A 12,606-nucleotide genomic window follows, 5' to 3' on the forward strand; every position below is an offset into this window, starting at 1 on the left:
ACCACCTCAGGATCGAAACCTGTACAGGGCCGGTGACAGGCAGCCAGGAGGGGCAGCTGCTCTGGGTTGAGATAAGAGTATGAGGGCGGGCCAGGGGCACCGTCCCTCCAAGAACAACAGACAACACGCCCTCTCTAAGACTCCCGTGTTCCCACACCTCAGTTTCCACCTTCAAGACTGACTCATTTCTGGCACGTTCCTCAATTACACTGGCAGGGTCCTGATTCAAATCCAGGGCCTCCCCCGGATAGAAAGTATTTTGTGCAAAACAGATGCTGTCCTTGAACCTGAGATTTCCAGATGCCCAGGCAGGTGTGCACTAGCCTGGCTCTGCGTCTTCTGGGACCAGAGCATGCACCTCAAAAGCTGGACAGGAAGATCAGACAAACGACACTGAGAGGCACATGCTGTCCCTTCGGTCCCTGCATTCAGGAGTCAGAATCCCTCAGGAAGTGGTCCAGAGGCACTGGCTCCAGTTTTCAGACATGGATACAACTGCTGTTAAGTATGTAATTACTGGAATGTCCTCCTACATCATTGAAGAGGAAGAAGAGGGACAAAGGAATGCAATACAACTAGACAGGAGTTAGTAAATCTTGAATCTGCGTGGTGGAGACAAACGAAGCTATTCTCACTACTTTGGGGGGATGGTTACACTTCTCTGACAAGTGAAGTGTCTTTGGGATTAGGCTGACGTGAGTGAGCCACAACAGCACTGTACAGCCCTAAAAAAAGCAGATTATACTGTGTTCCCGGGGGAACACATGGGGCACTGCAAAAACAACACGCTGCCCTCCCCACCCACCCCCCACAGCCAGCTGAGCAATGCTAATGCACAGCTCTCCCACTGGAGTGTATGCTCTCCTAAAGTCTCTAACTTTCCTCTTTCATATAAGAGAGCGAAGAACAACCACCTCCCGGGTTCTAGGAGGATCAAATGATATGTGCAAACTGCATGGCACACCTTTAGGGCATATACACACATATATGTCCTATATAGCACACATACACACACGGTAGCTTTTCCAGCTATTGTTTATTAAGGATCCCAAACCCACACCAAACTCACTGCCATCAAGTCAATTCTGACTCACAGTGGCCCTACAGGACAGGGTAAAGCTGCCCCTATGGGTTTCTGAGGCTGGAATTCTTTACCAACCAACTCATAGGAGCTGCAGGACTGAGCCCCGAGTCAAACTCCCCAAACCTCCTGGGAAATCCAGTGGTTTCTTCAATTCCTAACACCCAGCAACTGTTTTCTCCCCACCCTCCTGCCTTCCTCCTGGAAGGAGAGAGAGAACAGAAACAAGCAACCTGAACATGCCCTTTCTCTTCAGGTAGGCTTGTCAATTCCTAGTTCTTTTCCAAGTCCAAGATCAAATGCTATCACTGCTCTAATCTGTTGTTGTTGTTAGGTGTCATCTAATTGGTTCCAACCCATAGTGACCCTAGGTACAACAGAATGAAACACTACACGGTCCTGCGCCATCCTCACAAAGTTCCCATGGCCGAGCCAATTGTTGCAGCCACTGTGTCAATCGATCTGGTTGGGGGCGCCTTCCTCTTTTTCATTGCCCCTCCACTTCCACTTTACCAATCATAATGTCCTTCTCCAGGGACTGCTCTAATCTAGGGGAGGGAAAAAAGAAGACCTTTCCCTCTCAGAACTTCCTTATCATTTCCTTTGGGTTCATAGCGAAGGGCAGCTCACTGATGCACCCTGCTTGCCTTGGCAGGTGGGGACTGCGTTCTGGCCCTAGCACAAAACAGCTCTAGGAATACTTATTAAATGAGTGAATACATGATCAAAGGATTAGTAAAAAGGATGAATCAATACCTTATGACTGAATGAACAACTATGTGAATGAACAACTGATATTAATGTTAATAACCAATATATTATCAAGTCCTGACTGCACAGCAGGCACTGGGCCAAGCCCTTTGCTCCCAATGTCTCGTTTAATTTACTCAGCAAGACTCTGAAGTGGTTCTCCTGCTCCCCCATTTTAACCATGATAAAACTAAGACACAGCAAGGTTATAGCAAACTTCCCAGAGTCACTGAGCTGGCAGGAACGGGAATCCAGCTGACTCCCAAAGCTATTCCCGGGAGTGAATGAATGGAACAGTGAGCAAATGAGGAAATGAGAAAGGAGGGGGAGATGGCTGTGCTGCCAGGAGGCAGAATGCCCAGAGACGCCACCCACTGAGCCTCCAGGCAAACACGTCCCCTTGACCACAAGGCAAAGGCCTGGCACTTTCTGGGGGTAGGCGTGGAGCACTTCTTAGGACAGAACTTTCTGTCCACAAACACTGCAAATTATAGGGTGCTCAGACTGTCTAGGCTGTAATATCCAAAGCCCAGGCACAAGTTTCAGCAGGAAACCTAGGTAGAAACAGGAATCTGGCTGCATCTACCTGACAGGTGGCAACAAGCTGATGCAGGGCCAAATCACAGCAGGTCCTAGCCATAGCAGCAAGGCTGGGAAGGGGTGCTGGCCAGGCTCAGTATAGCACATTGGTGCTGAGAGGTTATTTATACTCATGCCCAGGTGTGTTCCCAGATCTAGTATTGTTGAAGTGAAAGACAAATGCAGCCTAGACCCTGTAGCCCTGCTCGCTGCTCTGGTGGCATTAACCTCAGAACCCATGGGACTAAGAAAGGGCAGCCTTCGCTCCATATCCGCCAGACTCACAAGCCCCTCCTCCCGGCTTGTCCTAGACTGCTTGGGAACTCAAAGGCATCAGCCAGACTGCCCAGTCCAAACCTTTCTACACGTCGCCTGGAAAATCACCAGGAAAGCATAAATGGGAAACAGAATGCACAACAGCATCACCTTGCAGTGCAGCCACCACCATCCCTCACCAGCTGAGACCCCCCACAGGGACCCTGAGCCTCAGAGAGAGAAGAGGTTTGCTGCCTTTTCTGCTGCCTGCACAGAATTCTGCCCACGTGGTCATTTTCCATCCCTGCAGCTAATGTGACCCAGATCTACTTTCAAAGAGCTGGAGCTGAGCTGACGGTGTGGAGCTACAATTCATCCTGCCCCACTTTCAGGGCCTCTCCCCGCTCAACTCTCCATCGATGGAAGAAGCCAAGCTGCCTCGTCTCTGTTGCCTCTTCTGCTGAGAATGCTGCCAGGAAGGAGCAGACACGCTGAGAAGCAGGAGGAGGAGCCTTCCAAGGTGCAGAGCTCTGGGGATGCCACACTTCAAAGAGCCTCAGCGCAAAGAAGGCCGCCTGCTCCAGAGTAGGTATTCCCAATAGAATTGTTTTAGAACCTCATTCCCACCCTGCATCCTCTCTTCCTACCCACGTTTTTGTCATAATAAACTCATCCATCTGATACCTGATACAGCCCTGAGTGAACAAATGGAAGAGATAAACTATGGGGACTCTGTCCCCTTCCTTGCTCACCCAGAGCCTCCTCTAATTGCCCAGGGGAGTTTCAAGAAATGGCACTACCAGGAGGCTGCTGCACCACACGGTGGTGGTGTCATGCATTCTGCTTCCCATCATGCTTTCCTGGGGAGTTTCCAGGTGACATGGAGAAAGGCTGGGCAGTCTGCCTGATGCTTTAGAGTTCCCGAGCAGCCTAGGCTTGGTGGGAAGGTAGAGCTGGTGAATGCGGGGGCTATCGAAGGAAGACTGTCCTCTCTCATGCCCATCGGACCTGGGATTTGTCCAGCACTTTCTGATTCTCAGCCACTGCTCACTTGAAACAAATGCCATCAGCTTCCTTTCGCTGATAAGGAAACTGAGGCTCTAAGAAAGGAAGCCATTTCCCCAGGTCTCCTGACTCCATGTCCAGTGCTTGCTTGACACTTAGCTAGAGCTCAGTCTTTTTTGGTTTGGTTTGATTTTAATTGAAGGAATGAACAAGCAGAGAAGCAGCTGTAGGATTTCTTCTCAGCACACCCATCTTGCTCTTGGGAGTGAGGAGCATGGGGCACAGAAAAGCAGGTGCTTTCTTAGACTTGGTCTGGTGCTTTCGGACAGGCCCCTGAGGACCTCAGAGAGCTGAGCTGAGAGTAGCAAACATCTGCCCTCACTGAGTCTCTAGATACTGAGAGCACTCTCCCCACCTTTCAGTGTGAGATCCTGGGGCAACACCAGAAGAGTATGATGGGGCTCCTGACTACAGTAAGCTCCAGATCTGGTGAGGGAAACAATGAGCTCTAATATAAAGCCAACAGAAACAAGGGATGGACAAAGATATACATACTGTCTGGCTAAATGGCGTCATGAAGGCTGCTCAGGGAGAACACTGCTAGCGCACCTACTAGGGATGATGGCTTCAACAACACCTACTAAAGGGCTCCCTGGGAGTGAATACCACATATGCTTTCTGTGGGTAAATTAGGAGGCCAATTCTTAGGCCGGCTCACTGTGCTGCCCTCTTCATAATACACACAGAGATGTATCCAGTTCTCCCTTCTGTCTTCCCACCTAGGCCGGGTTCCATGAAGAGGGTTCTTTTTTTACCTCAATGCCATGAACAGGATGGTGCTGCGTATGTATGCTTGAAGGGTGAGCAGGTGGTCGATGGATGGAGAAAGCCCTCCTGTATCAAACCTTGCCCCTAGCCGACCATGACCCCCTGCTTTAAGGCACTGTACTGCCACCTGCAGGAAACTTGAAAGAAGCAGCAGCTCTACAATGTCAGTGCATGTGAATGGCGCCCCCTAGAGATGCACACTGTGTAACCAAATGACAGCGAACATAAGACATCCTGTTTCTCCCCTAGTGGTGTAGGGGGGCTAAGCATTAAGCTACTAACTGCAAGAGCAGTAGCTTGAAACGACCCCCACTGTGGGTGAGAAAGATGAGGCTTTCTTTACCATCATGAGCTATAGTCTCAGAAGTCCACAGGGTCTCTGCCCTGTCCTATAGGGTTTCCATGAGCTGCCATTGACTCGACAGCGAGTTCCCCACAGACGCACAATTCAGACTGTCACCTGCAGAAGATTCAGGCTGGACTGGTTTCCAGGTATTATCTAATCAAATAAATAGACGACAACAACAACAACAAAAACCCTCTCTGCCATCGTGTAAATTCCAACCCATGGTGACCCTACAGGACAGAAGGACAGGGTAGAACTGGCCCTGTGGGTTTCTGAGACTGTATCTCTTTATGGGATAGAAAGTCTCACCTTCCTTCTGTGGAGCGGCTGGTGGTTTCAAACTGCTGACCTTTCCGTTAGTAGCCTAACACATAACCACTATGCCATCAGGGTTCCTCTACATTGCTTAAGGAAATGAAAATAGCAATATACTTGGAGTTAGAAGATCTGGTCTACCAGTCTTGTGTGACCATTGGCAAGTTCCTTAAACTCGCCAAGACCTCCCATCCCAACACCTATCTCCTCCTCCAGACCACACAGAGTGATTGTGAAAATTCCAGGGGGAGCCATTGAGCTGATTTATAGAAAAGAGCATTTCTCTAATGACTAGTATTACATTTCAAAGTGATGGGTGCTTTGGTTTTTTTTTCAGTGACTGGGCTTAAGGGAGGTCACTAATTGGTACAAGTGGTCCATACATGGCTGCAAACTGTTGAAAGGCTGGCTGTTGAAATTCACCCAGTGGTTTTATGGAAGAAAGCGCTAGTAACCTACTTCCATAAGAGTACAGCTACTAAAAATCCTATGGTGTGCAATTCCACCCTGACCCACATGGGGTCGCCATAAGTTGTAATACACCATGGCAACTGGGCAACCCGTTTGGTTTTTGGTCAAGCTTCCAGGAGTGCATCAAGAAGGGGGCTGGTCAAGGAGAGGGAGAGGGAAGGCTAAGGACCAAAGGCAGAGTCTGGTTACAGCAAATGGAGAGCCCCCAGAACCTGTTTTCACTTTGTGGACTGACCTCAGCAGGTTTCTTAACCCTGACATGCCTCCTCTAGTCTGACATGAGGGATCAGCAGCCACCCTCCACCCCAGACCCCAGACTCCTAATGAGACCTCTGGAGTACATGCAAGGCTCTGAAGACCAGCTCAGGACGCCAAATGGAACCAGGGAAGGAGAAGTCTCTATACTTGGTGAGGCTGATCCAGACACTTCCATTTGGCTTCACAACTCAGGCCCAGGGGGAAGAAGATAGAGCAGAGGCCACAGCTGGCTTCCAGCACAAGTCTGACTTCATTTCCTCCCAGAATGAAAGGGAAGCTTCAGCGAGCCCAGTCTCCCAGAGCCCAGTCTCCCAGACACGCCTCTTCTGAGCCTCACAGGAAGGGGTCTCCACTTGGATATGACTGTCCTTTCAGTTGCCCTTTCGGAGTCCCCACAAGAGTCTGAAGTCACAAGGAGATTCCAGTCAGACTCTGAAGTAGCAGTCCTGCCTCAGCTCTGCTGCTTCGCCCCTCCTGCGAAGGAAACACGCCCAAATGCAGAGCACAAGTTATTTTTAACCATGCCGGTCTCCTCACTTTCAGCCTCACTGGCCCAGCCCCCTCCTCAAGACTGTCATCTGGCAGTTTCAGGAGACAAAGAGCATCGGCATCAGTGCAGAAACTCATCATGGCCACATCCCCTTGCTCAACTGACCCAGCTGGGGCTGTGTGGGCTCTGCCTGGGACTTGAGCGCCCTCAGATCCACTTGGCTTCTATTCTCAATTTGGGATGCTAAAGGGCAGACAAGCCATCCCATGGGCCTCCTCAGGGGAGCCTGTGAGGCGGGAATCCTCACGGAGGGCTCCGGGGATGAGCATGAGTGATGAAAGACCGGATGAATGGAGCATACAATCTGCCCTCGAAAGGAGGAGGGATTTGGGAGTCCTGAAGCCCTTAAATCATGGCCCTTCAAGGATGGGGACAAGTCAAACCCTGCCAGGAACAGCTTAGGAAACTTCTTACTTGGCTGATTGATGCCCCAGACCCAAAGGTCTTCAGGAAGCCTAAGGAAAGACCACCTCCACCACAGGTTTTCTACTCCCCACCCGCCCTTTCTCTCTGGCCCTACTTTGTCCCCTCTCTGTAAAACTCTTTCCTGACTAGTTGAGCCCACATACTCTTCTCCTGTATAACAATCTGCTGCTGGGATCACAGAGGGTCACCGATTATCCTCCCCACACTGCATTCACCCAGCCATTTGCTGCAGGATGATCCCCACCACTCACAGGCCTGTGCAAGTAGCTGGAGGTAACAACGAAAACAAACCACAGTCGCAAATTGCTCTGAGTCCTGAGGGAGTGTCGGGCACCCTGTGGGGTAACTGCTATTCCGTACAAGGGAACACAGAGGAGAGTGGAGGAGGGAGCTCTGGATCCCACTGGGGGCATTGGGGACAGAGGAGGTGGCACTTAGGAGCAAAGGAGGGGTTCCTAGGCATTTTTCAAAGACGGGAATTAAAGGATAAAGCTACATCCCTAAAGGGCAAGTCACAGTGCCACCGGTCAGAGGGCCAGGGTGACTGGTGGTAGAGGTGGCATAAGGTGAAATGGATGAGGTGGGCGAGGTTCTGATTGTAATAGATTTTTATTCTCCAGGCAGTGAGAAGCCAAAGAAAACTTAAAAAGCAGGGGAGTAACAGGATCGGGTTTGTGTTTTAGAACAAAATCCCGGAGGATTTAGTCATCTGGAGGAAGGGAGACAAGCCAGGAAGGAGGAAAAGAAAGGCAGGTGAGAGATGATAAAGCAGAAGTGGGGGGGGTGGAAAGGAAAGGTTAGGTTATTGGAGAGACAAGGAGGCAGGGGGACAGGCCTTGGTATGGCACCAACACCTGCTCAGCTGTGGAGCACACCCTAGGGAGGCCGTTCTAGGTGCCTGAGCGGGAGCAGCAGAGGGCCAACCTCATAAAGCTCCCTGCTAACTGAGCCCCAAATCATGCTAAGACCTTTACAGAGAAGGGCATCTTTAAGATGAAGGAAGTAAGGCTGAGATAGAAAAAAGGACTTGCCTAGGGTCTGTTACACAGCTGATAAGTGGTAGAGCCACAACCCAGTGCCTCCTCCTTCTGACTTCAACGCCAATTATGCTCATAATTACCACACAGCACTGCTGCTAGGCAAAGGAGAACTAGGCACGCCCACCACCGGAGTGGGCAGCCCCTGCCTTCACAAAGCAGCTAAGGTCAATGAGTACAACGTTTGGAAAAGTGAGGTGCATGAAACCACACACTCTTATAGCTTTATTTCTAGGACACCTGGTGGCAGAGTGCTTACGAGCTAGGCTGCGATCCACAAGGTCAGCAGTTCAAAACCACCAGCAGCTCTTCGGTAGAAAGATGGGCTTTCTACTCCAACATGGAGTTACAGTCTTGGAAACTCACAGGGGCAGTTATGAGTAGGTATTGACTCGATGGTGGTGAGGTTTGTCTTGTTTTGATGGCTTTACTTTTTAAAACCCTCAATATAAGTCAAAAGTTGTTATTTTCAAAGATATTTATTGCTGAATTGTCAATTATGACTCAAAGGAGAAAACCAGTAGAATTTAGGAAAAACCATAAACTTTGCAACATTCGAAAATGGTAACTTTAAAGCCTAACATATAACATGGAAAATCATTGTGCTCTCCAACCAAATCCACTTTCAACGAGTTGATTCTAGCTCAGAGTGACTCTACAGGACAGAGTAAAACTGCCCTGGTGCGTTCCTGAGGTTGTAAATGTTTATAGAAGCAGAAAGGAAGCCTTTTCTTTCTTCCACAGAGTAGCTGGTGGGTTTGAACCACCCACCTAGTGGTTAGTAGCCTAACTCATAACCCATTATGCCACCATGGCTCCTTTTCATGATATAAAATTAAGTATAAACCAAAGCCCCAGAGAAGAAGTTAATTTACTGACCTAACAGCTTACAAGAGTCATGCCCACATTCACCCCAAGACCAGAAGTAGATGGTGTTCAGCTACCATCACCTACCATTCAGATCAGGATCATAATGGAGGAACCCTGATAGAATGGGGAAAATGTGGGCCAGAACTCAACTTCTTAGACAGTTCAGACTGACAGAACCAGTTGAATGGAGAACTGGAACTCTCCCATGACGTCTCCTTTTAGTGAATTAACAGTCGGCCCATAAAATAAAGACTAGTATCCATTAGTATAGTGCTCTATTAAAAACCGTCCCTAGGAGACCAAAAGCTCTAGCTCAAAGATGAGCCCATCAGATGGCAGGAAAACTAAAGTCCTGAAAACAGAACCAGAAGACAATTAAAGGGCATGCGGACACACTGTGAAACATGTAACTCGTGTCACTGCATGATTTGTGTAGAAACTGCCAAAAATAAAAGGAATCCAATTTGCTGTTCATTGAAAACCCCATAAAATACTGTTTTTAAAAAGAGAGAAACTGAAAAGAAAAAAAAAGAGAGAGAGAGAGAAACTAAGACCAATCAGATCCAGAGTGGCATCTATGCCATGAAGGAAACGGCTGGGAAAAAAGAAAAACAAAAAACAAAAAACTGCTGCAGGACAACGAATGGAAAGAAGATGCAAAAGTGAACAAACGCGTCTCTAGTTTTAGAGTTGGGGACCAGAGGTGTGAACTTTACTTCTCTCATAGTTCTTGAATGCCATTTCAATCATCCCCCCAACGCAACAATAACAAATCAGATGCCAGCTGGCTTGCCAGAGAGTCCAGAGACAGACCCTCCACCTGACCCAGTCAGTACACAATGGTCCATTCCTCCCATGTACCCACGGCAGCCAGCCGCTCCAGAACCTCTCTTACCAGCGACTCTGACCACAGCCCGCTCTGCAGGGTCCAGTACCGAATCCTGACTTTTCCGTTTTTTCTGCTCATGCAGCGGTAGGTTCCAAGGCAAAGTGTCCCCTGGGGGACAGGGCGACAGGCTTCCTGACCGCTCACTCCTATAAGACCGCTCGCTCCGGCAAGACCGCTCACTCCGACAGGACCGCTCACTGAGCGTTTCTTCATCGGAGGACGACATCTCGCAGGTAGACGTTGCTACAGGTGGGCCTGGAGGCCCAGGGAGGAGTGATCTGTGGAGAGAAGGAAGCATGTGAACTGACCACAGGAAATGCATGGGACATGAGATGCTGGGGGCAGGGTCTCCCCTTCTCTTTCTGCCACCCTTTGACCTCTTCGCTTATTTGAACGAGCAATTTCTTCATCTGGAAAATGGGGGATGGTTACACATGGCAAGCCTGATGCACATGGTGTTGATAAAGTCACAAGACAGCAAATGTGAAAGAGGTAAATTGAAAAACATGATATGAAAGTTAGTCCTTGTACGACTAACATGACTATTATTGTTACTATGTTTTTCGGCATGTTTAGGTTCACAAGGCCCATAGATTGGAAAAGGTGGGTTCAAGGTGTATCTCCACTATTGACTAGCCCAGTGAACCTCTTTGAACCTCAGTATCCCCATCTATAAAATGGGGATGATGACAGCACCTAGCCTTATAGGATTGTCTGCAAGCACTCCGTGAGATCCTGCATGGAAAGCACCTGATAACGTCTGGTGCCTGGTAAGCAACTTAATAAACAGCAGCCGTCATAATATTCTGAGGGGCTCTGGTAGCACACAGTGGTTAAGAGCTTGGCTGTTCAGGGAAAGGTCGTCACTTTGAACCCACTAGCCACTCCGAAGAGAAAGATGTGACAGCCTGTTTCCATGAAGATTACAGCCTTGGAAACCCTCTGGGGCAACTCTACTCTGCTGTAGAGGCTCTGTGAGTCAGAATCGACTTGGCGGCAACGCTGCGTTCGGTTTTGGGTTTATTATTATATTCCTGTTCTACTTACCTCCCTGGGTTGTTATAAGGATAAGATGGGGCAGCAGATGGGAAGTACTTTCCAGAAGCTAAAGTACGATCTCAGTGGCAGGCATGAGAGAAAGCATGAGCTAAAATGGGCAGAATTCTCTCTCTAGTTTCTCCTAACTCCATCTGCAGGAGCCATATTAGAAAAAGCACTAAACTAGAAGTTAGACCTGGGTCTGAATTTCAGTTTGACCATTTAGATTTAGTGAGATCTGGGGCAAGTCACCTCCCCTCTCTGCGATTAAGATCCCATCTCTGTGAAATGGGGATAATAATTCTACCTTAGAGAACGTTTGGAGACTGTAGTGAAACACAGCCCAGATATAAAAAGGCAGCTGGTACCGCAAATGGCACCTAGCAGGCAGGAGTGAAAATGCTCATTTGCTTTGGCCAGAGGCTGTTGTGGGAACATGGGGCACAGCACTGGGTGGGGTGGGGGGTGGGGATAGGAGGACAGAAGGTTAGTTCTTCTGGTCAGTTTAGTTAGTAGAGAGATGAATGAAAACAGGATCACTCTGGCACTGTAGGGCTTCACTAGCCAGACTGGGCAGCTTTCCCTCTGCCCAGTCAAGCTCACTTCCCAGAACCATCTGCTGCCCACAGTCCACTACCCTAGGGTTCCATCAGAGCTCAATGGTGCATGCCTTCAGCTACCAGCCTCCCTGCAGGCTCCGAGCCCAGTCCAGAGAATAAGCTCCCACTTTGACTCCAGGGTTCCCATAGGACAGGAGGCTGTTGAACTGCCCTTAAGGAGAATGAATACCTGCACACAGGGAACATGGGGAAGTGGCCTAAATGACTGGACACCATGGATCTCTGGGCACAGCTCATCTGGATTCTGGGAATCGCAGTCTAGTGGCAACAGGAAGCCAAGGCAGACTCCGAGGTGCCTGGCAGATCCCCACCATAGGCACAGAATTAGCAAAGATAACAAAAGAAACATCAAACCGGTTTGGAGCAGTTTGGTGACGCTTCAGGGCCCTCTAGGCAGACACAACAGCCCTGCCAGGACACCCTCTGTGCTAGTAGCCTGTATCTTCCCGTGGAACATCCCAAAATAATCCAGTACCAGCCGACAGAAAGGAAAGGACCCAGGGTCTGGCCTGCTTTGCCCTTACCCCAGAATTTACCTCTCCAAGCATTACCTGGTGGTACTTGCCTCCCAACTCTTTCCACCAGGTTGTAAGCGGAGTGCCAGCCCCAACCTCAGGGAGACTCGGGCTGGCTTCCACCCTTACCTCCAGGCCGGAGCAGGCAACGCCCCTTCTTTCAGACCCCCTGCTTCATGCCAGCACCGCCCATTCCCCTAAAACGCCCATCTCACGACAAAGGCCTGCTCCCCCAAGGCGTCTTCGGGAGAAACCACCCTCCTAGCGTGCTCAGCGGTCAGTCCCTCGCAAACACTTGTTTGACCTAGGGGCTCCTGCCCCACCCCTTGGTCACCCGGGTCATTCCATCAATACCGATTCACAGGAGCGTGCGCCCACGAGCCCAACCCACCCCACCGGCCACAGGCCGGGTCGATGGCAGGCATCTCACCTGGCATTTGCCTGCTGAGCCCCTCTCTCATTTTGCCCCCCACCAACGCCTTCCCCACAGTGGGGGAAGGAGCGCGCTCGCGACCCGGGTGGGTCCGCGTGCCCGCCGCGCGTGGCTGACAAAGAGCGGGGTCCGCGCCGTGGTGACGCGCTGCCGAGGACCTGGCCGGGCGCGGAGGCCAGCGGCCAAGATCTGAGTGGGCAAGCGACCTTCCCCGTGCGGCCCTGCCAGCTCCCACAGGTCTTCTAACTCGGGAAGGGGAGATCGGCGCCCCGTTAGTCCCGGGTGGATGCCTCCCTTTGCCCCATCAGTGTCTACCGAGGGGCAACCCCGGCTCGGCGCG

At 50.2% G+C, this 12,606-nt stretch overlaps 1 protein-coding gene across 1 annotated transcript in view; it reads right to left on the minus strand.

The window, feature by feature from the left end:
• Positions 1-9,886, minus strand: part of MACF1 (microtubule actin crosslinking factor 1) — a 406,007-nt gene extending 396,121 nt beyond the window's left edge. The window contains exon 1 of the mRNA XM_004704946.2: positions 9,667-9,886. Within this exon, the coding sequence (XP_004705003.1) occupies positions 9,667-9,886 (220 nt within the window). The remainder of the gene's footprint in view (positions 1-9,666) is intronic.
• Between the last annotated feature and the right edge of the window lie 2,720 nt (positions 9,887-12,606).

The sequence above is a fragment of the Echinops telfairi genome, unplaced genomic scaffold (assembly GCF_000313985.2).
Source record: "Echinops telfairi isolate 266 unplaced genomic scaffold, ASM31398v2 ScPeMD7_7457;HRSCAF=8495, whole genome shotgun sequence".
In the NCBI taxonomy this organism is placed as follows: domain Eukaryota; kingdom Metazoa; phylum Chordata; class Mammalia; order Afrosoricida; family Tenrecidae; genus Echinops; species Echinops telfairi.